The following is a 27,900-nucleotide window of genomic DNA, read 5'->3' on the forward strand; positions in this document are numbered from 1 at the left end:
ATGTCAGAGGTACTGTATATTTCTTGAAATACATGTAATGTAATCATCTGTTTTATATTGATGTGAAATAAAATTCATCACTTTCTATGTATTTGACATTTGTTGTGTGACATTTTTCTGACTGACATTTTTCAAAGAGTACTAACTTTCTTACACTGATGTAATGTCAATTCATTTGAAGCAAAAAAGTAAGGAACATCACAAATTGCATTCATTGATTGTCAATGAACAGCTTGTTCATGATGAGAGATCGATCTCTGGTTAGGTAGCATTTTCAATTCACCATTTACACATGAGGGCATGTGACACTTTCATCCCCATTCCAACAGTTAGCTAACCTTACTTACTCAGAATGCCATACGTCTTTGATGTTCAATAACCCATCACTTAGTTTAATAGCGAAATCTTCAAATTCGCAATTCTCAAATTCAACCTTCCATATGGCAATATGGTCATAATGCCATTGGAAAATCATTTCACGTAATATTTTTGGGGTGGTGGCACATTGCAGCCTACGCCCCCAACCCCGGAAATGCTCTGTGAGGCAGGTCATATTACGCTATGGACAATTAAATAATTCAACAAACCAAACTTACTGTCTGTTTTTGCAGTGTGCGAAGAGTACCTCGAAATAACAGATACAAGCCCAAGATCTCAGAACTGATATGAACTAACTTTATGACAACCAAGAGCACATTTTGGGTAGTGATTAATGCAAAGGCTACCAGTTTTGTACACACTTCTGAAAGAAAATAACAGATTTAAAATTATGTTATCAATTCTAATTTACTAATTAAGGATATTGAGATATGCTTTATGCTAACCACTCGGCAACTGTGCTTCCCATTCACATTCAAAGCAACTGCGAAATTCCTACAGTATACAGTAGGCGTTGGACAACAACCTCGTCAGAATTATCTACAGTGAAAGCGAGAATATGATGCATATTCGTCGATTTTACTAAATAATAAACGGCAAACTACAAATTTCTCTCATTCGTTCATGGCGACGTCGATCTAAAACGTCACTACGCACTACTGACCAATCGCTAACGTTTTCGGAGAGGATGCTGAACAGGCTGGGCCCCATCTGGGCGAAGCACATATTAAATCCATAACGCCGCTCATGTGAGCCCTTTTTAGTGTAGTGAAACGCATGTTATCCGAAGAGCGGTAGTTCGTTTGGAATTGTCTCAGTCACATTGTGGTTTGTAGCTTAATAAGGTTCTTTTCGTGGCCGTGGCATGGATGAAATACGGCCTAACAGCGGTGCCCAGGCGCACGGGCTATCGTCACTGTTTCCCCCGGGATTGCAGGCTATCTACGGGGAATGTCGGCGACTTTATCCCGATCAAGCAAACCCGCTACAAGTTACAGCCATTGTCAAATACTGGTTGGTAAAAACTTAGTCTTTTGTTGTTAATATGTTCAGATCGCTTGAATTGTGCCCAGTGGTTGTGGGTGTAAAAAGTTAGCCTCGGAGCTAACGCAGCAGCTGAACGTTCTATTCCAATGTTTCCGAACGTAGAACTGGTCAGTTTCACGCAAGCCTAACAAGCTTCGCAATAAAAGCATAAAATGCTTATTCCATTGTTTGTCCGCGCTCGTTGCATGGCCATATATGTTGGTTCACTTTGTATGAAAGCGTAAACCCGGGGCAATGCGTGACATCATTCAATGGATCATTGTGTTTTGTTGCAGGTTAGGGGGTCCAGACCCGTTAGACTACATTAGTATGTATCGAAATACGGGGTGTCCAGCTCAGGACGTCCAGGAGCATTGGCACTACGTCAGCTTTGGTCTCAGCGATCTGTATGGAGACAACAGGGTTCACGAGTAAGTAGTAAAGGAGGCTACCGTTGTTTACAAGTTTGGAAGGTCGGGGATGTATAGCCGACTTGATTGGACCATTTTATTCCATCATTATTTTACATATTTGGGGTATAATTCATCAATGAGTTATTATATATAACTATAATGCAGTTACACACAAATATTACTGTCGTATAATTAGACTAGTTATTACTTATTGTATACCCACATGTCATGCAAAGGCGATAACCATATTTTCACGACCAGAAGAGGCACATAAAAGTCTTAAATTTTCTCCAAAATGGACGGGGCGCCTAATAATGTGGGTCGCCTTGCACAGAGTTCCAAAATCTTTAAATGCTGTTTTGTGACTTCGATGAGGACTCCGCTTGACTGACTGATGTTGTGCGGACACACTTCTTATGTAGAGGAAAGGCATACATAACTGAGGGCAGCATACGGATTTTAAAGTGGGAAGGGTGGTCGTGAAAGAGGACGCCAAAGGCACGCACGCAGTGGGTGTAAATAGTGCCGGTAAGTGCATTGTGCAAAACAACACCGCAAAAATGGCACCTATGAAGGCATGCTTAAGAAGCTATGGCAGCATGGACAGTAACTACGTTAACCTGACCTTGGCATGTCTAGATCAATAAATAAACAAAATATACATGTATAAAAACTTAAACTCTCCACTCAGTAACATCAGAAATGCTGAAGTGTAGGGAGAACACGGTTATACCTTTATGTTTATGTGACATAATATATTTTGATTTCAAACATGGATAAATGCATTACAGGCATTACAAAATGTAAAAGATGAACATAGTTGTCTATATCTAAATACAAATTAAAATACAGCTCCCCCGCTCCCCAGTTCTCAACACCTCCTGTATGTCCTCCTAATTAGCATGTTCTTCATTATCTCACCACAAGCTGTTAATTTGGATTTGCATTGTGCCTATGACAAGATTTGTGCATATGCGTGGGACCTGAAAGCACAACTGCTGTTTTATGTCTGACCACGTGTGTTTGTGTCAGATTCACAGGAATAGACAAACCCAGCGGCTTTGGCTTCGAGCTCACCTTTCGACTGAAAAGAGAGATGGGGGAGACGGCCCCGCCCACCTGGCCGGCTGAACTCATGCAAGGCTTGGCGCGCTACGTCTTCCAATCGGGTGAGAAGCACAGCACACTGATGGGCCAAACTACAGTCAGCCATCATTAATATTAATCATCAGAGGATGAATCTAAAATGAAAAGCTTCTATTTTATGTCCCATGTTGTACTTAAACTGTGGGAGGGAATTCTAAAAATGTCAACAACCGCTGTTGCCATATCACCATTTCGCCATTTGCCAAATGTTAAGAATCTACTCTTTGTAATTGTAGACACTATTTCATCCAAATGTGTATGACTGGAAATGGCTGCTTCAGGTTCCCATAATAGTTGAATCTTTTGAACCATGGATCAACTGACAGTTGACAGATGAATCGAATCTTGAAAAAAAGTTTGTTGCAGGCAGCCTTAATTCAATGTAATTATCATCAAATGTCATGTAATGTGCCTCACAAATCTCACTTTTAAATGTATCATGGTCTCACTGTACCAGTTTTAATGGCCTTAATCACTTTAGCACCTCTGATATCTTATTTTATTTTGATCAATATTGTCAGTCTGGTCAAGTAAATGTCCCTGTTTAGCCTTTTAGGACATGACAACAACCCAAACATGTAAATGCTAAACGGTTCTTTCTTTTAATTTGGGTTGTGGTCTAGTAGGCTACTTACAGTCGGTTGTTTGTTTTAATTAGTTCTCTTTTAGTATATTTTTTTTTTAGTCGATGGTCTATTTGACAATAGTCTGATATGTTGATTTGATTTCCATGTGCTTTTATGACCATGTTTATTTTGTACTGAGTTGCCAGGTCAGAGAGATTTGATGTTCTTTTATCATTGTAGCTAGGATGATCAATTTTTTTTGTGTTTGTTTTTGAAGTTGCCTTCACCTGTTCTGCTCTGTGGTTACATATGTCCCAAAAAAAACCCCAATATACATGTGCATAGTTGGTCCTATAGGCCAGGGTGGGTGACCAACACGTGGCTATTTGGGATGAAGATTTTGTTCGGTGTCCGAATTGTAAGACTGTTGAATTTGACATTTGAAGTTCCGCTGTCAAATGTGCACACATCATGCCAGAGCCTTTCTAAAAAGGTATAACATTGAAAGGGACAAAGAGACGTTTTGATCAATTCTGGAAGAGGCCCGTTCTCTCCAGTCTCATCTCTCAGCCCTCCAGCTGGGATCAATTTGCTCGTGGGTGGGCCTGGCGTCTGAGCTCAGCGAATACTGATCTGCCCCGCCCCCCCTACATGTATACCCCATAGCCAAACGAAACTTTGTGCATCCTACCTCCCAAGCAGATGCAAATGTAAAGTGACGCTTTTCTTGCCATGAGGTGTCAACTTTTACTCTTGATTGTTCTCTTTGTCCGTTACTGTAGTGTTAGTGTTAGTCTTTGAAGTTGGCACACTCGCAGCCCCTCACCGGTGATCTAAATGCAAACTAACACACATGAGTGATGAGAATTTATCTTTTCGCGCCCTCACAGAAAACACGTTTTGCAGTGGCGACCACATATCATGGCACAATCCCCTAGACAACAGCGAGTCTCGCATCCAGCATATGTTGCTCACGGAGGACCCTCAAATGCATCCCATTCAAACTCCTTTTGGCACCGTCAGTTTCCTGCAGGTGGGTATGAATGTTTCATGGCATAGACAAGAGTTGGGCCATTAATTCAATGTACGTTTTTCAGAGCGATATATAGGTTTTTTTGGTTTGTTTGCTTGTATTTTTTTTTTTTCTGGCTTCTATTGGTCCAAGCGCATCGCTGCTGATTTGTATTGCTTCTACAAACATCCTAGCTCTGAACAGAAAAATGCCAGTTTACAAAAGTACAGCCAGTGATGCGAATTTAGCAATTTAGGGACTCTAAAGAGCGCCGAGCTAATAAACAGACATGAGTGGAATTATTTTCATATTGTTTTGCACATGGCATGACAGGAGCCCGTTGAAGATAGGGACAGAATCAATTGTACCCATTTGTTTTTTTGGGGGATTATGTTTACATACCTTTTTTCACCCAGGAAGCACATACTGTACTTTCACATTATGTCTAAGGAAAAAAAAATTCTGGGAAGTTAACGCCTGGAAAAAAGCAATTTCTTGTTTGTTATCAGAGAGAAAACCAATTCCAGAAGAGAGAGGAAAACAATGATAAAAATAGCAATTTTTTCTAAATGACATTGTCTTGTCATTGGCATTTTCCATAAACTGAAGGTGGGAAATAGATTAAAATCAGATATCACACTATTGCCATAATAAATCTGAAATTTTAAGAGTGTATCGACCGACCTTTGCATCGATTTATCATCAAGCATACCACAATCTCACATGTTGTACTGTGGCTGGCAGATTGTGGGCGTTTGTACAGAGGAGCTGCAGGCGGCACAGCAGTGGAATGGCCAAGGCATCTTGGAACTGATGCGAGGGCTTCGAGTGTGAGTTGAACTCAAAGGCAGCTTAATAGCTATAATTTCCTGGGAAAAAAAAATGTAGTTTTCAGTATCTCTGTGGGTCAGTCCGACAGGGGGAATCGTCAAGTCATTTGACACAACTGAACACCAAAAAACTACTGCATTTAAGAGTAGAAATACAAGTTATATTTTCATGTTCTCTTCCTAAAGTGGAGAAAAACACATTCTTTTAAGTGAAAAATGTCGTCTTGTCGAACTGTTCATGATTGCTGTTGTGTATGTAGAGCTGGCGGTCCCTGGCTGATCACAGACATGAGGAGAGGGGAGACCATCTTTGACATTGATCCACATCTACAAGTAAGGCTGAATTACATTCTGTCCGCTCACCTAAGGTGACTGAGTAAGGGTTACATCAAAATTAACGGTGGGACACATTATTTTTATTGCAGTATATTTCAAAATTCGAGACATTGATATTGGCACCGTGCAAGATCAAGTTGTCCCTTCCTGAGGAATGGGTGTTGTGATGCATACTTGTTTTTCATAAAAACTGAAATGGCCCCAAATAAGAAAAAGGGTCACCTTCCATTTTAAAACCCTTGTTTGTGACTCGACATGAGTCTGAAGCGCCCCCTTTTGGTGCCACAGCCGCCCTACAGGCCTAGTGTTGATGATTGCGTCTGCCTTGCTCATCCAAGCAGGAGAGAGTGGACCACGGCATCGAGACGGAAGGCTCCAACTTGAGCGGGGTCAGCGCGAAGTGCGTGTGGGACGACCTGAGTCGACCGCCAGATGACGACGAGGACAGTCGGTCCATTTGCATCGGCTCGCAGCCTCGCAGGCTCTCTGATAAAGGTGCTTCTTTTTGGGCATGTGTTTGCGCTGCATGATGGGAGCATTCCGCGTTGACCATTTGTGTTGCTTTGACAGACACAGAAAAGATCAGGGAGACCTTAAGGAAAGGCCTGGAGTTTAACACCAAGGCACCACTGCCCCCCATCGGCAGCCAGAGACATGACAGACCTCAGTGAGTGTACACGCACGCACTGGTTGGAATCTTTTTTTCTGTCAGGGGCCATTTTAGTTCTCATCGTCTTGCAAGGGCCGTATTCTACTATTTAAAAAATGTAATGCAATGATGGAACAACCGTTCTTACAAAGTCGAACCTCGTTACGAAGTACCTCGAGAGACATAACGAATCTGTCCCTTATAATGGTAGTACGCTGAAACTATACAACCAATACATTGACTGGAGTGGTATCTCGCCTTAAGAGTGACCCGAGTTTTTCGCGATACAAACCAATGATTAGATTTTTTTTTTTTTTAATTCGCAATAATTTGATTTACAAGCATTCAATGGCAAGCAGCGGTTTTTCAGACGGTGTTTTTTTTCAAAAAGCCTTTTAAAGTGGACTCACAGATTTTGTTGGGATAGGATGCAGGAGGCCCACAAAATCTGCACATAAATGACAACCATGAAAATGCATAGGAGAGGAGGGGGGAAACACTTTTGTAACCAAGAAATTATTCAAAAAGCGCTGCTAAATATTCAATATGCATTTCCCCTAAAATGGGCGACATGGAGCAAAAAAACCCAAAAGTATTTTAAAAAATGTTGGGGAAAAAAAAAAGAACAAAAATCGAAAAATGGGAATCCACGGGTGCCCAAACCACAAGTACATGTGGGCTCCACTGTATTGCCACTGAATTGCGAGCGTGGCCACGGAACAAAGTCAACTTACAAGTCAGGGCACGAATATACTGCAGTGCTTCTTCAAAAAAACGTGTCGAACTGGTGTACTGTGAATCCCGGTTGCACAGAAGCATTTCCGAAACACCAATTGTTTGTGTCACGCAGCAACTTCCTCACTGTGTATTGAAGGACTTCACACTTCCTCACTTATATTTCCTTTTTTTTTCTGCCTTCTCAGAAGTCGAAAGGACAGTTTGGAAAGCGAGACCTCAACCGCCATCGTCCCGCACGAGTTAGTCCGAACACGACAGTTGGAAAGTGTCCATCTGAAATTTAACCAAGAGTCCGGCACACTGCTTCCACTCTGCTTACGGTGCGAGACATTTTGCATCTTCAAATTAGCTTTGTTGCATTGTGTTTTTACACTTGGACTATTATGGCGGAGAAGACCATGGGCAAACCTTATGAATGAAAAAATTGACTAGACGCGTTTTGTCATTTAACAAATGGTTAGGCAACGTGGTTGAAATGTAAGCTTTCAGGGTTACTGGTTCACCTTCCCACGTCCGCACTTTGAGTATGTTCGCACTTCCTGAGTTGCGTAAGAGACTTTGATTGAATGTCTCACAGGGGCCGCTTGCTGCACGGCAGACATTTTACTTTCAAAAGTATTAACGGCGACACGGCTATTACGTTTGTGTCTACTGGGGTGGAGGGAGCCTTTGCTACTGAGGAGCATCCATACGCAGCCCACGGCCCTTGGCTTCAGGTACGCACAAAAACGTGTGTGTGTGTGTGTGTGTGTGTGTGTGTGTGTGTGTGTGTGTGTGTGTGTTTGTTCAAATAGTTGCCATTGGCCATGCAGTAGCTTGAAGAAAAAAAAAACGTTTGAAGACGAATCACGGCTCAACTGTTTTCTGAAGCTGAGACATGATTGGTCGTCACTTGAGCCCTGAGCAACTGTGATTGCATTTTCAGTTGACAGCAAGTAGCAAAATGGCCGCCCCCTGAGATGGACAAAAACAGGTGGATTTTACTGTTTAACTCCTAATCCATGAACAGAGTATCGATCAGAATACCGTGTGTAGACTAATGGGGCTGCCGAGAAGTTGGAACGAAGCTTTTTGGGTTGACTGCCCCTTGAATGAATGACTATCTGTGTTCCCTGTGTAGATATTGTTGACTGAAGAGTTTGTGGATCAGATGCTTGGGGATTTACATGATCTTAACACTCGTGAGGATGTGAGTAAATCTTCCCAAATTGTACGTTTTTCTGCTCTATTTTTGTTTTGACCGACTTAACCCCCTTTTCTTCTTCTAATAGACAAAACTACCGAAAGAGTACAGTTGGCCAGAGAAGAAGCTGAAGATCTCCATCCTCCCAGACTGTGTGTTTGATAACCTTCTGCAATGAGCTGGAGATGCTTATTCACTACAAAAAAAAAAAAAAACAACAATGTCAAAACCTGCACATCCACTCACTCGGAGGACGCAGTGACGTTGAAGTGTCCTCACTAAAGAAACGTGAACTCCAAAAGACTCTCAGTCGATCTGGGCTGCTCAAAGTCTCAGGTCCATATTACAAACGTCGCTAACGCAGTTTAGCCATGTAGGCGTCACATCACAAGCAATAACTTGTGTTCTATTTATTCCAGTGGCCACAGTAAAGACAACAACAAAAAAGTCAGCTACTGATCGCATTTTTAACATGTTTTCTTTCATTATTGCCTTTGCTGTATGTGTACGTTAAACAAATGCTGGACATTTTTCCCGCTATGATGCCAAAGGTAATGTCGGTCACTCGGTGCTAATGCTTTGACTGGGTGAAGTAAGCCAACATTTCAACTCTCGTCTTTGTTGTATGGCTGACAAATGCTGCAAATACATGCCCCTATGCCAAGATTTTGTATAGCAGGAGCGAGGAACCTATCAGGAGCTATTTCATTTTTCATCAAGTTCTTTAAGGGCCACACTAAATGTATGAAATATAAGCATTTCCTCCAAACTTGTATTTGTTTTTAGCGTTGCCAGATCAAGCCCATATATGGCTGGAGGTTCTTTACCCTGGTTACGTGCAGTCATATTTCAGTTTGTAATGTCTCCATTAACTTGGGTTAGGTAATAACTTGTCTGCTTTTGTGTTTTAAGATGGCAATCTCTACAGTGTTATGTCCAGCGGCCACTGTGAATGAAAAGGTTTGGATTTTTGTGTTGTCGTGTGTAGGATCAGTTCGACAATGAGTTGGAGCAAACCTCAAATTGAAAAGGTCCACACACGCACAGATATGTTGGCTCAGTGATTCTTACTGTGTCATGAGCCGCTTGGATTTTGATCTCGATAACACCAGAATTGAAAGGACAAATTTTACGATATTGTCTTTCTTTTCAGACCGCGTGTACTGTTACACCATACTGTATGTCATGATATTATATAGTTGTCTTTGTCTGTCTTTTTTTAAGTGACTGATACATGTTGATAACATGCTTTTGTTATTTGCCATTTTATTTGAACCGGTTATAATCCCAAGTGCATTAAAGAGTAGCTATTTACACAAATAAAGCTGGAACACTGATAAATGAGCATCTGTCTATTTTTTTTCCTGATAAAGGTACACCGAACATTGAAGCACTATTTGGGTTTGATTTATGTATTGTATATCCCTACTTGCCACAATATTAGTCATGAACGTTTTCTAACTGGGCAAAATGATAACGTTTATCATTTTAGACTTGTAATTTTTGTGGCAGCAGTGGTTTGCATGTCTGCCTCACAGTTCTAAGGTCCAGAGTTTGTATTTCAGCCTTACATGTTCTTCCCACACTCAAAATTGTCCCTCGGTGTGAGTGTCAGCCCGAATGGTTGTTCGTCTATGCGTGCCCCCATGTCAAATCTACAATGTTATTATTCAAACTAAAAAGAGATGGAGAGAACGACAGACAGACATTACCCTGTGAGGGAAGTAATTTGTCACAGCTGCACTACTCAAAATCACAAGAATAAAAGTGCAAATATCAAAGAAAAAAACTAATCCCTATACCGGTATATATATAGAGAGAGAGAGAGAGAGAGAGAGAGAGAACTCTCTCTCTCTCTCTCTCTCTCGCCCCACTTATACTGGAAGAAAAGGTCCTGGAACCGCAAGACTAATTCTTCAAATATGACATTATTTGGATGTTAATTTCTCATGGACTAAAAGAAGCCATCTCCATGCTGGTGGTTATGTGACCATGATTGCGAATTTGCAGATATTCGCTTCGTAAAAATGGCCAGCTTCTGTTCTCTTTGAAATCACATTTACACGCTGTATGTTGTGCTTATAAATTTATTGTCAATATTTCAAGGGGCCCCAGGGGGCCTCAGCTCATAAAAGTAATTGCTGCTGACTCCCAGCCTCCTGGCCTCTGCGCCCGCCCCCCTCCGGGGCTCCTCCCCTCCCAGTGTATGTATCAACTCTGACGGGTCACATTAGCAAAAGGGGCCGGTCTGCGTGGACGCACGGAGCTCACGTTACGAGGACTTTTTTTTTTCGTCGGGCTTTTCATGTTCTTTGATGTTTAGTTGACGATCCAACGCAACAGTTAAGCTGCGTGGAGGAATGCAAAGCCTTTCGTTGAAAAACAGATCAAACAAAAGGTAAAGGCTGTCGCTCGTTCCGTTTGGTGGGCGAGCTGTTGCGATCTTGACAGCGGGGGAGCTCGGCTTGGACTACGTAGAAGCGGCCAAGGTGCGCTGGAGTGTGCAGTGGACATGCAAAGCCGATAGTTGGTACGTCGCTTTTGTTTTTCTTTTTGCCGGAGAATTCCAACACTAGTCTTCGCTGACAGGAAGCCAAGATGTGGCGTTCCAATAATAACAAATAGAAACGTCAACGTAGCTCAGCGTGACATCTCCTGCTTGCGAGCGAATTGACCCCCCCCCCCTTTTCTTCGATAAGACACTGCATGGATTGCCGATACCGACTAACAAGAACAAAAACGCCATTAATTAACTGTATGTAGTTTCACAATATTAAAATAACAATTTATAATTATGATGATTCTCATTCATAGTTTTGAACCCCACCAATAAACTCTTAAATTTCCATCACAGGAGGATGTTGACAATTTATTTCTCTTTCAAAGTTAGCTTGGAGCAAATTGCGTCATGATGTCCCCGTCTCTTCTTACGCTTCACCTAACAAAGCTTATGTATGAGGGAATGGGGGTGGATAGTGAGGATTGTTTTATTTTTAATGTTTTTGTTCTGGAAAACGTGTTGTTACAGTTGCAGCTGTTCTAGAAGCGCTATATAAACAAAATGAGTTGGGTTGTGATACTGTGTCCTTTTAAACAGGGGCGGAGCTACAACGTGCCCAGGGCCACCGTTGTCACTCTCTGGCCACCCCCTGCCACATAATCTATATTTTTTTCCTGCCATTTGTTCCTACTTGTCTCTTAGTGTGATGATTATTGTCCTGTATGTGTGAATTTTATTTCATGAAACCCTGACTATAGATGAAGAATGACACATGCATGCATACACCGCAACCCTCACTGAGGTGTAGTGTTACCTTGACCAACTTACTGCAACATTTCTGACTATGCTCTAGCCTACAAATGTGCACTGACAGGTCTCTTAAAGTTTCTTCCCCCCCCCCCTTTTTTGTGCTCCTTGGACAGCTGTAGCTATTGTACAGTGGATAAGATTGTTTTCAGTGGATAAGATTATTTTCTCTTTCTCCAACAGTGGGATATTCTAAGGAACTCATTGCCTACTTGTCTTCAATGTTTGGAACAGTTGCCGCCATGGATGCCACTTGGAGGAACTGTTTCGAGGAGGAGCTCCTCTGTCCCATCTGCCTGAATGTGTTTGAGGAGCCAATCCAGCTGCCCTGTAAGCACAACTTCTGCAAAGGTTGCATCTCAGAGGCCTGGGCAAAAGACAACGGCGCGGGGGTTCGCTGCCCCGAGTGCAACCATGAGTACGAGCAGAAGCCGTTACTGGAGAAGAACTTCAAGTTGGCCAACATCGTCAAGAGATTCAACGTGTTAGACTCTGAGAAGTCCCCGATGGCACTGCACTGCGTCCTGTGCAGACGAGGCCCACCGCTGCCCGTCAGGAAGGTGTGTCTGCGTTGTAAAGAGCCCTGCTGCCAGATACACGTACATACGCACCTGCAGCAACCGTGCGTGGCGCCGGGGCACCTGCTGGTGGATGCCGAGGAGCTGAGTGCCTGGACGTGTCCCAGCCATGATGAGTATAGGCTGCTCCACTGCGAGGATGAGCAGCTGGCTCTTTGTCCCTTCTGCTGCATCTCCCATTGCAGCGCACAAAGACACACGGTCTGCGACGTGGACACACAACGCATGCACATGCAGGTAAATAACATGCACGAGAGTGCACACGTCATTCGCAATACCCGTAGACTGTTGTAATGCATCCACCGGACGTGATGAGTGTCAAGTTTAGCCCAACATGGGTTTCTTAACCACAGGTGCAAGGGTCACTAGGAAGGAAAGACACATGATGTTTCTGAGTTTGGAAATCAAAATGCTAGCTGGCTTGAGGAATAATAATGTAAGGCCAAGCGCCTTCCTTAAATAGGTGCATGGCATATGAAGTTAATTGAAGACTCTAAACCAGCGGTTCCAAACCATTTTTTATGCCACAGACCAGGTATATGTAAAGCAACATTTTGATGGACTGTCATAGAAACAAACAAATGTATTAAATACAACTCACAATTACAGTGTGGCTGTTTCTGAGTTGTGGCAGTTCTGTGTGTTAGCTCTTCATGCGATTGATTTATCATGTTGAGGCTATCCCAGCTGATTATGGTAGCACATGGTGTATACCCTGGCCTGATAGCGTGTCAATCACAGGGCTGGCATATAGACAGGGGTGCACATAAGTAGTGCGGCAGTTTGCATAAGCATTGAAAATTGAATATTGCGCACTAAAATATTTAATGACAGACTCAATTCAAAGTCAAATAAGTCGCCACAACAATTGATGCAGAGGGCCAGCTTCAAAATAAAACGTAAGTAAGACATTGATATCCACGTACAGTATAGTTTGTGTGCTTTTATTTTGAAGTTGACAATCACGGCGCGTTGCCAAGTAGCCAATGAACAACTCTTGTGGCTGCTGGCTTGATTAGGCCTGCTCCCAGCTTCATGGGGAGACGGTGGCCTAACGCATCGCAGGATGGCCGCCGGTAAGACGGTTATCTCCGTGTCATTGCGACACGGCTTCGGCAGTCCTTGTACATAAGACAACCTAACGCCGTCTTTTTCCATTTGGAAATTAAACAGTAACTGTAATTATCTCTTCGAAAATGCTATTGGTCAAATGCGAACATTTACTTTCACCTTGTGCAATATTAAAGAGTATCGTAAAGTAGGCAGAGACGGCATCTTGATGAACTTTCCAGGAGACTCTGATGTCTTTATTCGACCTTGTCACCCTTTTTGAGCAATGAGACAGTTCAAATCAGATATATGGCACCCTTTTCAATGGAAATGTGATAAAAGGCTAAGTGTACCGAACTATCAAACCCGTACAGGTATACCAGATGGATGGTTGATCTTTGGATGTAGTCTACAAGCCCAAAGTATATTTTGGCTTGAGAATCCGACTGGTTTTACTATCCGAACCACTTATGGGGTGACCTATGTTTTCCCTTTCTGGATGAGCAAGTCGCGGGCCCACATAAAGTTCACAGAGTTGCAAATTAGATGTTTTTGGTGCAAATTGTTGCTGTGGTGGAGAGCTATTATTGGGACAAAAGATGTCTGTTCAGCCCTTTCCACAGCTGCTCACCACACATGCATACACACACACACCCACCATCTATTCTCTCACAGCTGTATGCGCTAAACGTTAAACAGATCCGTCTATGATTCGCTGCTCCCTGCTCTTCCCGCATTAACATTGTCCACAGCAGTGAGCGTGGACATTGCCCCATGCTACAAAGTGTGGGGTTTTGCGCTCAGGGTGTTGAATAAAGTATCGGAGCAGATTCATGTGAGTAAGTCCTCCAAGAGCATGGTGGAAAACCTACAGCTCCTGGGCTATATACGGCCCACCAGAGTATTTGATCTGGCCCGCCATGCAAATTTAAAAACAAATAAAACCTACAAGGAACCATTGGGGAAAAACTAAAATGGTTCTTGATAGGAAAACGGTTCCCCGCCGCTGTCCTAGAGGGAGCTGTGGTCTATTTTCGTAGAAAACCTTTTCGATTCCCTTGGCGGCAGTCTTGTTGCTTTTGGGATAAACAAAGATGGAAATACCGACGCGACTGTGTTCATATCTTTGGCTCAGTGGCTCTCAAAGGAGACTTTGAGAGTGGCCAAATACAAGAAAAGCCGAGTAATAAAAGACTAATGTCATCCCGGGGACTGATGGAGGAGAAGTCCTCCCACGCAACCTCACCTTGCGTTTCTCAGCAGGAAACAGATTTTTCTCTGCTCCCCATCATTCCCACCCTTCCCCCCCCAGTATCTCGCATATGCACTGCAATGAATCAGTCTGTTGGTTGACATCAGCTGTCTGTTGATTGTGAAAGAGGCTCTCTGTTCATTGACCCTGAGGCTCTGTGTTTTAACATGAGCTTCCTGGCAACTGGTGACTGTGCGTATGCTTTAATAGGACAGAGGGGAAAGTGACCGTTGTTGGATTTCATCTTGATAAAGGTAGGGTTTCACACCGCTTCGGAGAGGATCACCAAACCAGAGAGTGGCCCTTGTGCTTCGTTGCAAGCACTTAACCAGACAAAAGGAAACTTTAGAAAATGCAGGGACACGAAGAATAGCTGTGCGCAGTTTGTGATGCCAACTCGCCATTGAAGGAGTCTCTGCAAGTTCTAACTCGGTTGCCTTTATAATAGTTTAGGCCGGGACAAAATGTCCTCGAGTGTCTTGAGTAAGATAGGAATCAGTTCCGCATAATGCTGTCATCGATGTGCGAAGACGTGTTGTTTTGTTGTTCATGTTTTCAATGAGAACTAACTTGTGAATAGCCATGAGTAACTGATGCCGGCCCTTTTTTGTATTATTTTAAATCGTAAATATAGCGCAAACTATGATCCTAAGCGGCCAGGAATCTCCGTAACTTCCGGAAACAACCGGTGCTAACCTTGGGTCCTCCCCAACAGAAAATTGTTCAGCCTCAATGTATACCTTCAACATACAGTAGTAACTTGAGATAAATGTTTAACACTCGGAACACAAAGTACTCACTCATATGTCAAATAATCTCATCCTTTTGAAAATAATGGAACAGCCATTAATCCATCCCAGCCTCCCCCCAAGAAGCAAAATGTTTGTGTTGTGTAATAACGAAAAATCACACGCTATATTTGTATATTACAGCCTTGGAGACACAAACGAAGAAGAATAGTTCTTCTACCAAGTGACTCAGTATGATGTTGGAATATGTACCTTTTTTGTTGAGGATAAAGAATATATGTCTGAGTATAGTTAACATTCCTGTATTTCTCTACATGTACGACTCCATTTGTGGTCAAATATCCTCTTAACTCTACAACCGTGACTATTGATGCTAACCATTAGCAAGTCAATAGCATTTTGCATTGTTTGTTCGCATTAAGACAGACTAACTCTTAAGGTTGTTTTCACATTGTGTAATTCTCTGTTTAATCCTTAGTTTTACAGTAAACTTCAACATGGTGTGGTATCTCGGAAAACTCGGGCCATTTCTGCTTTACTTCCTTGACACTAATCGCTAATGCCATCGTGTGGCATCTTAGTGCACAAAAACACAAAGCGGTGAGTTTTCCAGCAAATTGGTGAAAAGTGAAGCGTTTATTGAAATAATATTTCAAATAATGAAAGACTTTTGAATACAGTCTCCTCGGTGCACTCGTCATCACCGAGATGAGTTGCGATGTTGTGTTAGTTGAGTCTAGTGGCTTGTTGTGGGCAGCTGAAGAGGCCGGTTGCTGTGATACAACGTTCGCCGGAGACCGCAGGAATGTCCTCATTCTCTCCCATTTATGCTTCGAACCTTCTCTCCGCTGCTTCCTTTTTGAGTTTCTCACTTTTATTCAGCACTTTCCCTCTCGGACCCCGCCGGTCGGCACACAGACACGACAGTGTGTCGCTGCGGCAGAGGCCAGCGCAAACAACAACGACGGGAGCGATGCATGTGGCGAGCGAGAAGAGAAAGCAGAGCAGGGCTAGTGAGCGTCTCCTCCCCCACATGCACATTAGATAATCCAGCAGGCTTTGTTGCCCTCTCTTATATTTGGTACGCAAGTGGCTTTTCCATGCGCTACAAGCTCATTAAAGAGTGCCCCTCCACGCTCACTCTCATCAATCAGCCCGAGACTGTACATTGATTTCCATCTGCAGCACTAAAACCAAAGAAGGATTCTATTTAGTTGTTGAACCCCCCGTGGGACTCTTTGTACTCGGCACACAGGAAGTGGGACGGTTCCCAACAGCGGACAGCTGGGGTCAGGTGGATTTGTGCAGTTGTCAGTGTTCTCATAGCTGAATGTTTGCCGTTGTGCCTGGCAGCAGTTGCTTCCTCTGTCCACTCGGGATTTTGGAGGCGGTAGCTGATGTGACTCATAAGCTTCCAAGCAAGCAGTACTGTTGTGTTCGGTTCTCTTCGGGATGGTCAAAAATTAAAAGAGTACCAAAAGAAATGGATTTCCACAACGTATTTACTCAAGTGCCAAAAGGAGAAACCAATAGAAGGGAGGCCTGTACAATGTTGTTTTGAAAAAAAGAAAAAAAAAATGACTATTTTAGGGAGAAATGCAGCAACATGGAAGGAAGTGACGCAGACGGGACAGAACTAATAGGTCAGCATCCTGTAACTCCCCCGGAACATATATATAGATGCACACAATACTCGTGGAGCCGCATGTCACAGACTTTACGCTAATTGGAGGGATGCTCACTTTTGGTCCACAAGGTAAATGTGGTAATGCTCCACCACATCGAGCAGCTGATACCATTGCTACTATTGTGCAATAAAAAAAAAAAAGATGCATTTTCTCTTTCCAATGCATTGTCTTTAACATGAAGAAGTGATTTAATTGTGAAATTGATCTAACTGCCGTTGGGCCAAAACTGCACAATTTATCAATTTTTTTTCTTCACACATCTATGTATTATAGATCAGTCCATACGTATGTGCTATTTTTACAAAAGATGCGCCAATCTAAAGTGTTGTGTGTTAGATGGTGCAATGTTAACGGTTGAACAAAAACAGCGTTTTGGGGACTCTCCTGACAAGTGATGATTGTGAAGGTACGAGGAATCTACCCGACACCGGCGATATCTTAAAAAAAAAAAAATCTTCCTATGTCCTATGAGATCTGCCAAGCAAGAAGGAAATCACAGCATTCGGTGAAAGTGTTGACGGGGTTTGGTTTGCAGTTCCTTGTAATACATATTCGTCCGTCTTAGCCATCTCCTGTCGGTCATCTCAACAGGCCGCACTAATGAGGCAACAAGACAGACTGGAGGGTCGTGTTCAGAACATCGATGAGCACATTACCAAGCTGGAGTCCGACAAGACGCTGATGAAGGTACACCGAGCTGCCGCCGCTCCTATGGAGACAATAGTCCACGTCTTCACACGCTACAACAAATGTTTAAAATTCCATCTCAATGTATCCCGACTGTAATCGTGTTGCGAGTGGCCTTCATTGCTCAGTAGGCCCGCCTCGTTTTATTAACTTGTGGCAATTTGCAGCAGGGCGTCGTCATAAAACCTGCCGTGTACCTCTCCGCAGGATGCCCTTTCAGACCTGAAGGAGCGAGTCAGGGACCAGTACCAGAGGATGCAAAGCATGCTGGAAGCCAAACAGTGCGAAAGTATGCAGATTCTGGAGAGAGCATACAGCTCATACCGGAGGAAAAACTCCCAGCAGGTTTTGCAGCTTAACGAGCGGCGGCAGCAAGCGGAAAAACTCCTGAGCTCAGTACAAGCTTTCTTTCAACGAGCCGACAACATTAACTTCATGAAGGTTCGTCTCTTTCTGTTTTGTTTTTTTTTGGCCATCCAAACCACTTCTTGGCCTTAGACAATGAGGAGCAATAATAAGATCCTATATATTTTTTTTCCCCCCCCAAATGCGTTTAACCCTTTCATGCTCCTGCAACCTCAAAACATGAAAAGCTGTCCGCTGTAGTAACCGCTGTCCCTGAAAGGATTAATGGTCATCTTTTTTTTGTGTCTGTCTGTTCTATCCTATCATTTTGTTTCCTGTTGTGTATCTGTATCTGCTGTTTGCATAGTGCAGGGGTGTCAAACTCATTTTAGTCGCGGGCCAATTTGGAGTTATGTCTTCCATCGGAGGGCCGTTATGACAGTGAAACCACCAAATTATTGCTTGGACACAACAAATTAATAGATTATTAGTTTTGAAATCAGTCAAGTCAATTATAATAGTTTGTTCAATTATTGTTCAAGTGAGTGTAAACTGGGTAACAAAATTGTTGCAAAACCTCAATGTCATTTTTTTTTTACACATGACAATTTCAAATTTTGGTACATATTTTAGCAAGTTGACAGACACGATTTGCTTTCGTGGGCCATATAAAATGACCTGGCGGGCCGGATCTGGCCCCCCGGGCCTTGAGTTTGACACCTGTGGCATAGTATAATGATTCCTGTTACTGTATTTCACATTGGTGGGTATTGTTTCTTGTCGCATCGTCTTAAACACGATCATATATCAGTCATTAAATGAATGCTGCTGCTAAGTTGACCGAGTCGTACATTTTTCTGGACAATATCAAAGCGGATTTTCGATCCAAATTGACTTGTGTCGATTTCCTTTCCAGAACACAAAACCTTACCAACTACTAATTGACAGGTAAGTGTGAGAGTTTCCATTTGGTTTACACCACACCAAATCTGTTGGTGTTTGTTTTAGCATCAGCAAAAGAGTAAAACATCATAATGCGTTCTGGTCGGATGCATTTGTTTACATTTATTTAAAATGAATATGGTGTTGATCCTCTTAGGTCCAATTTGCAGCTGAGCAGTTCTGTCCCTCCACTCTCAGTGGGCCAAATCAGCGCTCATCATTTCTTATCGGGCCTCTCAACACAGGAGAAGAATCTGCGCAAAATCCTGGAAGGTAGGATGGATTTTTTTTTATATATCTATATTTTATATCTATAAATTGGAAGGTAATTCCTGGGATACTGTCTGGGCCGAAATAGTTGCATTCTGTTCTGTCATCGTCAGAACCTGTCAATGAGGTGTCGATCAGTGAGGTAGTCCAGACACACTCGAGCTCTGTGGACACTCGCTCGGGACTCAACAAGAGGAAATACGGCATGGCTTTTCTGGAGACTACGGCCGAAAACTCGGCATCCCAGCATCCCTCGCCTTTGCTCTTCGCCACCAAAATGCCTCTTCTGGCTGAACCCAGCCAACGCGACTCCAACATGTTCTCCTCTGACGCTTTGGGTCAGAATGCTCACTCTGGTCAAGGCCACAGTCGCTTCCTGGACACCTCAGACCATAATGTTGTAGGCCAACACGCAGAGGCCATTTTCTCGCCGCACCTCCGCAGCGGGGGCGCGTCCCAACAGGCTGTGTACGAAGGGAGGAAGGTCCTGATGTGCTCCAGGCCTGGAGCCGCTCGAGCCCTTTACCCGACGCACGACTCATTCGCCCCCATCAATTCTCAGGAGTTTGGCCCCATAGCTGGCAGCCAGCCCTTGCAGCATTTACCCATGAGGGGACTGATGGAAGCCTCCCAGGCATCCAGGCGCTCGGACTATTTTGGCTTGTACAGTCAATCTTCAACCAAGCATTACGGGACAAAGTAACAATATGGCAGAATCAACACCGGCTTCACTTTGTGGATTCTGAATATATTCAGAGGACGCTTCATTAGGAACGCCTACAAAACCTAATGAGATCCAATACAAGAGCTGGTCCAACAATTCGGCTTTTACAATGGTGATCATGAAGACTAATGAATACTGTAATTTAATATTTTATCATAATTAATAAGAATAATTTATCCATCCATCCATCCATCCATTTTCCAATCCGCTGATCCTCACAAGGGTGGCGGGGGGTGCTGGAGCCTATCCCAGCCGTCTTGGGGCAGTAGGGTGGGGACACGCTGAACCGGTTGACAACTAATCGCAGGGCACACAGAGACTGAACAACCATCCATGCTCACACTCACACCTAGGGACAATTCTGAGTGTTCAATCGGCCTGCCATGCATGTTTTTGAAATGTGGGAGGAAACCAGAGTACCCGGAGAAAACCCACGCAGGCCCGGGGAGAACATGCAAACTCCACACAGGGAGGCCGGAGCTGGAATTGAACCCTGTACCTCTGCACTGTGAGGTCAACGCGCTAACCACCGGATGACTGGGCCGCCAATAATAATTTATGAATGTGGTTTACAGTTATGTTGAACTGCAATGCATTGTACTGAATGCTACTGCTAATATTTAACGCACCACATTCATAAATGTATCGCTAAATTATTAGCAGTAATATTTTTGACGCAGGCTGCAAATTGGGAGGCCTCACAGTTTGAATCGGATACCTGGCTCCCTCGCACATTCCAAAAACACGCATGTTAGGTTCACTGAAGACTCGAAATCGTCTGTAGGTATGAATGTGATTGTCACTTATCTATACCTGCATATGCTCTACGATTGGCTTGTGACCAGTCCAGGGTGGATGCCATCTTTTCACGCAATCTTCTGGGATAGGCTCCAGCTCACCCACGACCTCAATCATGACAAACCAAAAATGGCTCGACAGCACGGACTGTTTTGGATACAGCTCTTGCATTGGATATAATTGTCCAAGTGTGGCTAATGCAGTGTCCCATTAGTCGTTAACATGATGATATAAATTAATGTAAGATTGGCACTTTTATGTTTAAGTAATACTATTTTTCTTACTACGTTTTCAAAATCCGTTTGATTCCCTTCTACAGCGTTGTTTTCCTTTATAGTCAAGTCATCTTGACATCATAACAAGGATCACACCGTTTCTTTCCAAATCAATGCAATCAGTCAAGTGTATGTCAAATGAAATATATTAACATAATAATAACAATTAAAAAAAAATCTAAACTCCACAGTGACCGACCAGACAGCGATGCCGAAAAAAAAAAGACTTAAATAGAATGCTCTTATTTTGATGTGTCACTTCCTGTTAGCTGCCGAACGCATGCAACAAAGCTCTTATGCACTCCAAAAGTCGATGTGACTTGGAACTAACACTGGAACACGGATGCTTGGGAGGATTTTAATACATTTGTCAAGGTTTTAAGAAACCAGAATCAGTGGAAATGCGAAATAAACATGTCAGTGTGATGGAGATTTTCTTCCTTAGCTTGTGTGTGTTTTTTATCTTGACTAAGCGCATATTATCATCTCCAGACTTAAATCAGTAGAGAGCTGATTAATTTTTGATGGTGACTGACCATGTCCTTAAAGTGCAACAGAAGCACACCAAGGATTCGATTTCCACTTTCAAGCGCTGGTATTTTGTCAATATGTCGTCATATGACACAAAACGAAAGCAAGAGCTTTCTTGGAAGGAAAGCACCATTCTTTACGTCACATAAAACCCACAACTTGCTTTTTGATTGTTTGTTCGTCCACACTATAACATGTAGAAGCCAAAAGCTGCTCGGCTGGTTCCTTATTGATGGTCTTGTACTTGAGGGAGAGCAGTAGTAGTACTAGTGACGAGACCAACAAACAAGTGGATACAAAATATTTTGTAATTTAAAAAAATAATACCAAGCTGTTCAGTCATAACGCATTTTTTTTCTACATGTGGACAGCATTAGCAGGTCAAAAAAAGCGAGTCAGTATGAGCGCAAAATTTACAGGATTATGGTAGGAAGCAAAACAAGTTTCACATTTGGAGAAAGGCCAACAAGAACATTTGAACTTTATTTGGGATTAATCAGGTGTACTTTAAATGCTGTTGTGCTGACTCATGTTCAAGATTGAGTTTGAGCGAGATTGGTTCATTCTGAACACAGTCACACATCCAGCTAGACCTTGTGCGACCACATTATTTCTGTTGTTTATTTGTACTTTGCCTCCTGAAAAGATTTCGTTTTTGAATTGTACATGTCGTAGGTCATTTTCAAAATTGAAATGATTGATTTGCGGGTCATTATTATTTTTTGTTTTAAATCGCAGAAGCAGGCATTTGAACGCATTTTAATTTGAGATTTGCATGCTCTGTTTTGACTTGCTTTGCCTCATTCGAAAGTCACCCCAACTTTAAACTCGTTCCCTTTCAGTAGGAAAACAACAACATGATAACGTTGTAGTCGGTTCTTACTTGCCAACATCCCGCTCTTGGCAGATTCAGGCCTCTTTGTCTCATTATTGGAGCTGCTTGTCAAGTTATGTCGGAGTGTGAATAACTGATGAGATGTACCCCCTACCCCCTCTCCCCCTCATTCTATTCTCTCTCCCAGGGTATCATTTTCTGGGGCTCATTGCAGGAAGGGGAGGGGACGAGCATGCTCATGATCTTGACACAGACGTTTTAATGAGGGCTGAGATAGTACACCCATCTACTTATCTGTCACTCATCCTTCTTTCATCATCAGCCCTCCACGCAGTGATAAGAGGGGAGGAGGAAAAAAAATGATGAAGCCATATGACTCGCATCACTTATTCATAATCTGTAAAATGTTCTTTTTGCACTATGGATTTTCCTTCTCTCTCTTTTTTTTCCAATCCAACAAGAGTGGGGAGAAGGTTTTCTGATTGGAGTGCAGCTTTCTCTCCTTCGATATTACAGTGTATGAGGTGGAGGAGTGGGCGGAGCTGATTTAGTGACAGTGCGACATCAACTTGCCACTTATGGTGCATATGGGTATGTCAACCCATTAGCATTCCTCTTGTGTACTCCTCCAGTCTGTGTTATTAATAAAACATACAGTAGATATTCATGGGGGGCAGGGAAGGGGTAGGGCATAGTATTATTTTAGAACGACAGTTGTGCCTAGACAGTTTCATTCGTTCTGTGACCGCACTTGTAACTGACCCTAAAAACAACCAAATATTTTGAAATGCATTTTTTAAGGCTGACAACAGACAAATGAACCAAGGTCTCTTAGAATATTATATTAAAAACACGAATGTCATCAAAATATGCCCTTAATCACAATGAAGAAAAAGAGGCCAAATTAAAATGCTGTATTTAGTTAGGTTTGAATACAGCACCCTAGACACAGAAGGCTTTAATTACATTGCAGGCTTCATATCACATGATTTTCTCTTCTCACGGGAATGAGAGCTCAAGGGTAGGTGTGCAGTGTGTGTGTGTGTGTGTGTGTGTGTGTGTGTGTGTGTTTGGGTTGGGCTTAGTACAAGTCGAATCCTGTCGGGTGAACGAATGTGTGCTCAGGTGTCAGCGTGCACTGCGCTCTGAGGTTATGTATACAGTAAAGAGTGATGCACTTGACAGCTGTGTTGTGTAGTGGCAGGTGTGTTGGGTGTTCCATATGAATCAGCTCAACACGCCCTTGCCTGGAGAGAGATGAGTGTCCGTGGATTTGGTCAGGGTAAGCCATTACCCTGAAGAAGCTGTTGTGTAGCTGTTGTGTCTGTGGCCTGCCTATTTTGTTTGTCAGCAGCTTCCCTTTAAGTCCCCTCCACCCCCACAAAAATCATATCTGATGTTATTTTCATACAAAACTAATTAGTAAAACAGTCAAAATCTCTTTGTAACTATTTATGAGTTGAGAAATTATTATTTGGTATCTAAAGGAGGTTAACGTGACCAGTATCCTCTACAAAAGCGGTCCCCAACCTTTTTTGCCCACGGACCGGTTTAATGTCAGACAATAGTCTCAGTGACCGGCCTTTAAGTTGACCTATATGAAAACTGTGGTATTTTCAAAACATAAACACGAATCATGACACGAGGAACGTCCTATTTGGCCGCAACACTCTGTTCGCTTTAACGTTTAAACGTGCCTTCAAAATAAGATACGGCGCAAATACAAGGTGCATCAAAAATACGACTCACCATCACTGCATATTAAGCAGATTGGGCTTAGTGTCTCTTAAATTTAGCCTTCTTTTTCTTGAAAGTCATAGCCTCCTCTTATGTCTCCTGGCTGGGCCTTTTCTCCCTCCTAAAAAAAAACTTTCTAAAGACGTCTGTTTTTTACTCATTTTGCTAGCTTCCGGGTTTCATTTCACAGCAGCTGTAACCTGTCACGTGACCGAGAAGCGAACCTTGACGTGCGTCAAGAGTGACATACTGTAGACGGATGTAACAGGGGATCCGGTAGATTTTCAAAATAAAACCTCTTCAGAGTCGGAAATGAATAAAACGGAAGTATTGTAAGTTATTTATTCTTTGTGCGGCCCGGTACCAAATGACCGACGGAACGGTGCCGGTCCGCGGCCCGTCGTTTGGGGACCAATGTTCTACATCAATAACTCAGCAGCCACAATGTGACAATTCTTGCAACAAATGAATGGCAAAAACTACCATCTACCATATGCAAGTTGAGGTATTATCTTGCTATGGTACACTTGGAAAGCCTGCAGACTGTGCGTCGGCGTCCAAACGATTTAAGTGTTTCAGGAAAACTGACATTCCTCGTACGCATACAACAGGAAGTATGCAGAATGACGATTAGGCTCATGCAGAATGCGAAACTTCATCTGATCAGGCCTTTAAAAAAATGTGGGTTCTACACACGCACACACACACAAGCAGTGCAATGTGTTTGAAATATTTATGGCCTTTCAATGGTAGAAAAAGCTGTATCAGTTAGTGAGAGGGAATCGTGGTGCGCTTGAGCAGTTGCTGTGGTAACACCGGGATTTCATATTAAATTGAAGTGACGCCTGTTACAGAGAAAGGTGGAAGGTGCATTCAATCAAGTATTTTTCTTTCCTACTTTGAGGTTCTGGTTGCCTCGAATGTAGTTTGTGACAGCCTGCCACTATGCAAGGGAATAAAACTGTTTATCAATACAGTGTTACTGTCTATTCACCTTTTTTTTTAAACCTGACTAACAAATATTCACTGAAAAAAAAATATCAATTTGCAATTTCTATGGTGCCCACAGAACCGGCCCAAAGGAATCGCTCATTCCAAGTCATCATGCAAGCAGTGGCTTGGCTACTGTTGGCCAGACCCTCTGATGAGTTTTCTGAAATATGAGCCTTCGCTTAACTACTTTTGTGGTGGTTTGCAAGCAAAACATCGAGTTGCAAGGGCAGTATGTTCGATCAAGTTTGGCGGCTAGTGAACAATTCTTGAAAACAAAGAGGGCAGGTGCTTGTGATTGCCACTCCCAAATTGAAGTTTACTTTGAAAACTGTTCAATTCTGTCAAGGTTAAGACGACAAAATACTTTCCCACGCATTCATTCTGAACTCAAAATCCTTTCAAATTGAGTTTTTTACATTTTATGTACAAAAACTATTTCAAACTAAAAAAAACATGTTTGTGACCGAGAAGTCACCAATCAAGCACACCTTACTGGCACACACACAAAGGCAACACTTTTATTATGAAAGTTACAAAATAGCTTTGACAGACAGGCCCGCTCATCAACGGTGGCGTCTTACTATGACTTGCATACAAGGAAAAGAGGAAACATTTAAAAGCAAAAAAACAGTTCACGTCCACAGTTCAGTCATGTGCTGTGAATAAGCGCTTGAGAGTCTGAGGGTGATTCACCCAAGCAGTATGTTGGGCTGCCACCAGGAATATAGCTGAGGTGTTTGGAAACATCCTGTGCCAACGTGGTCAACAGTGTCCGAGAATTCTTTGCGGACAACGTCTCATTGGGGGGAGGGCTAAAACCCTCGACTGAGACGAAAGCTACTGCAGCTGCTGCTTGTTCTTCTTCTTTGCCGGTTTGATAGGGCTGATGTCTTCTTCCTCCGTGTTGTCGTCATCGTCCTCCATATCTTCATCCTCCTCTTCCTCCAAGTCGGATTCGTCAACCTCTGAAGCTGAACGCAAGACAAAGAGCAAAATTACATTTCACGCTACATTCCCGAGTTTAGTTGGCACATCAGACGAGTGAAAGTGGATTAACTGGCCTTTGCCTTTTGGACAGAATTTGCTGATGCGAAACTATTGAACAATGTGGGATTTTTTTTTTTTTTTTTTTTTTTTTTGTGCGTTACTAATGGTGACCAGTGGGAACTGACGTTCAGTAGTTTGGAATCATTTTGAGCTTATACCATCGAAAAAGGATTGTGGGGAGTGGTTTGCAAATATGTATGTCTTCCAGCATGTTTTTTTTTTTAATTGCTGAAAGATAAGAATGATTGAACGTTTCAATCTTTAGTGCCATAGGTTGCTTGGAATTCTTTTGCCAGTGAGATGTCCCTAATGTTATTTTCACTCAAGTGCCAACACTCTGAATGTGTTTCGGAAGGAACGGTGCAATGCTAAATGAAGTGTCACCCGCCCATCTCGAATGTAGTTCTCCAGTCAGAGTTTTTAAAAAATTATTTATCTTTTAATTTAATGGTGAGTTAGTTAACTAATTAAAAACAGAAGAAAAACAATTTTATATTTTAAAATGTATTTTATTAAACTGGATTATTCAGAATTAAATCAATCACGAATAAAATTAAGAGGAATTCATGATCAAAATGAACATTTCTACATTTTATGCAGACATTCAAACTGTTTTATTTCATTAAATTGGTTCGTTAAAATTCAATTAAAAATCATCAACCAAAAGCACAGGAAGGAATTGTTAAAATAAACTATTTTGCATAGCCTTTTTTTTTAAACCTAATCTACAAAAGACCTTGCTCATTTGCATGTTTAAAAAAATCAATCAAACGCTGGCTAATTCATAGGTCAATTCAATTGCATGTTTTTGGAATGCAAGAGGAAACCTGGAGAAAACCCACAGACACGGGGAGAATAGGAAGGTCAGAGCCCTGAATCGAGCCTCAGACCTCTGCACTACGAGGCAAATGTGCTAACTGGTTGACCACTTTGCCGCCCAACTTCAAACCCTGAGGTTTTAAAGCTTTATAAGGGGATGGTGGCCAAAGGGGGGGGGGAAAAAAAAACACCAGGGTTATGATTTAAGTAACATTACCAATAAGGTGCTGGCCGCTGATGGTCACTGGTCCTGAGCCAGCCTTCAGGCGGATGGTTAATGGTGCTTTTACCTCAAACTCACCCAAGCTCACCTGAAGACAATGTACACCACACATGTTTATAATGTAATAAAGATTATTCTACATCAGTAACAATAACAATCAACAATGTTCACTGATTATAGAGATTTTATTTCAAGGCCGTATGACCCATGACAACAGCCTTAAATGGCTGCAGCACAGCCTCTTTCATCCATAACCGCTTCAAAACACAACAAAGCGTGTGTAGGAATGGAAAAAAAAAAATTCATTATGATTGCGTTATTGTGAATGCTTTGTGATGTGTTCTGTAAAACGCTTTGTTACAGCTGCAGTGACAGCTCGATATAAAGCTGAGTGGTGCGTTTTTACTTATTTCAACAGGATATCCATGAGAAGAGTGCAGAGGCCTTGAATAATATGACAGTGAGATTTAAATAGCATACATGGCAATGGCGAGTGATGAAAAAAGCGGAAGGGGCGTGGCCTGGACGGGGGCGTGGCCTGGACGGGGGCGTGGTTACTTACAAAAGTGGCACTAAACATGCTGAAGATGAAGTGTATTAAATTTACAGTTTGAAAATTGAACAGAAAAAAATCCCAAGATCGCCACTATTCTTTCAAGTGAAAATTTGTGCAATTTTGCCTATGCATTCCTGGTGAGCACCAATATGTAACTCCAAATTTGCTGCTCAAAATCAAAACTAAAAAAGTAAACACATTCCCTGCCATATTTAAG

At 42.5% G+C, this 27,900-nt stretch overlaps 3 protein-coding genes across 4 annotated transcripts in view; 2 read left to right on the forward strand and 1 right to left on the reverse strand.

Moving 5' to 3' along the window:
- Positions 1-601: 601 nt before the first annotated feature.
- Positions 602-9,618, forward strand: sufu (suppressor of fused homolog (Drosophila)). 2 transcript variants are annotated; one of them, XM_019864586.1, is made up of 12 exons: positions 602-1,392; positions 1,701-1,835; positions 2,850-2,986; positions 4,420-4,562; positions 5,286-5,371; positions 5,632-5,704; positions 6,049-6,202; positions 6,278-6,374; positions 7,280-7,414; positions 7,672-7,810; positions 8,215-8,283; positions 8,366-9,618. In XM_019864586.1, exons 1-12 carry the CDS (start codon positions 1,244-1,246, stop codon positions 8,453-8,455), a joined length of 1,407 nt encoding a protein of 468 aa, XP_019720145.1. In that variant the 5' UTR covers positions 602-1,243; the 3' UTR covers positions 8,456-9,618. The 2 variants fall into 2 exon arrangements, with proteins under 2 accessions (XP_019720145.1, XP_019720144.1); XM_019864585.1 differs by having other exon boundaries at positions 607-1,392; positions 6,046-6,202.
- Positions 9,619-10,492: 874 nt separating this feature from the next.
- Positions 10,493-19,924, forward strand: trim8a (tripartite motif containing 8a). Its single transcript, XM_019864584.1, has 7 exons — positions 10,493-10,807; positions 11,768-12,399; positions 17,493-17,588; positions 17,796-18,029; positions 18,850-18,881; positions 19,033-19,148; positions 19,259-19,924. Exons 2-7 carry the CDS (start codon positions 11,806-11,808, stop codon positions 19,846-19,848), a joined length of 1,662 nt encoding a protein of 553 aa, XP_019720143.1. The 5' UTR covers positions 10,493-10,807; positions 11,768-11,805; the 3' UTR covers positions 19,849-19,924.
- A 5,616-nt stretch (positions 19,925-25,540) lies between these two features.
- The window catches only part of npm3 (nucleophosmin/nucleoplasmin, 3), a 4,423-nt gene continuing 2,063 nt past the window's right edge, over positions 25,541-27,900 (reverse strand). The window contains exons 4-5 of the mRNA XM_019864597.1: positions 27,122-27,215; positions 25,541-26,009 (exon numbers count right to left, since the gene is read on the reverse strand). Of these exons, the coding sequence (XP_019720156.1) occupies positions 25,876-26,009; positions 27,122-27,215 (228 nt within the window). The 3' untranslated portion in view covers positions 25,541-25,875. The remainder of the gene's footprint in view (positions 26,010-27,121; positions 27,216-27,900) is intronic.

The sequence above is a fragment of the Hippocampus comes genome, unplaced genomic scaffold (genome assembly GCF_001891065.2).
Source record: "Hippocampus comes isolate QL1 unplaced genomic scaffold, H_comes_QL1_v1.1 scaffold108, whole genome shotgun sequence".
NCBI classification, from domain to species: Eukaryota; Metazoa; Chordata; class Actinopteri; order Syngnathiformes; family Syngnathidae; genus Hippocampus; species Hippocampus comes.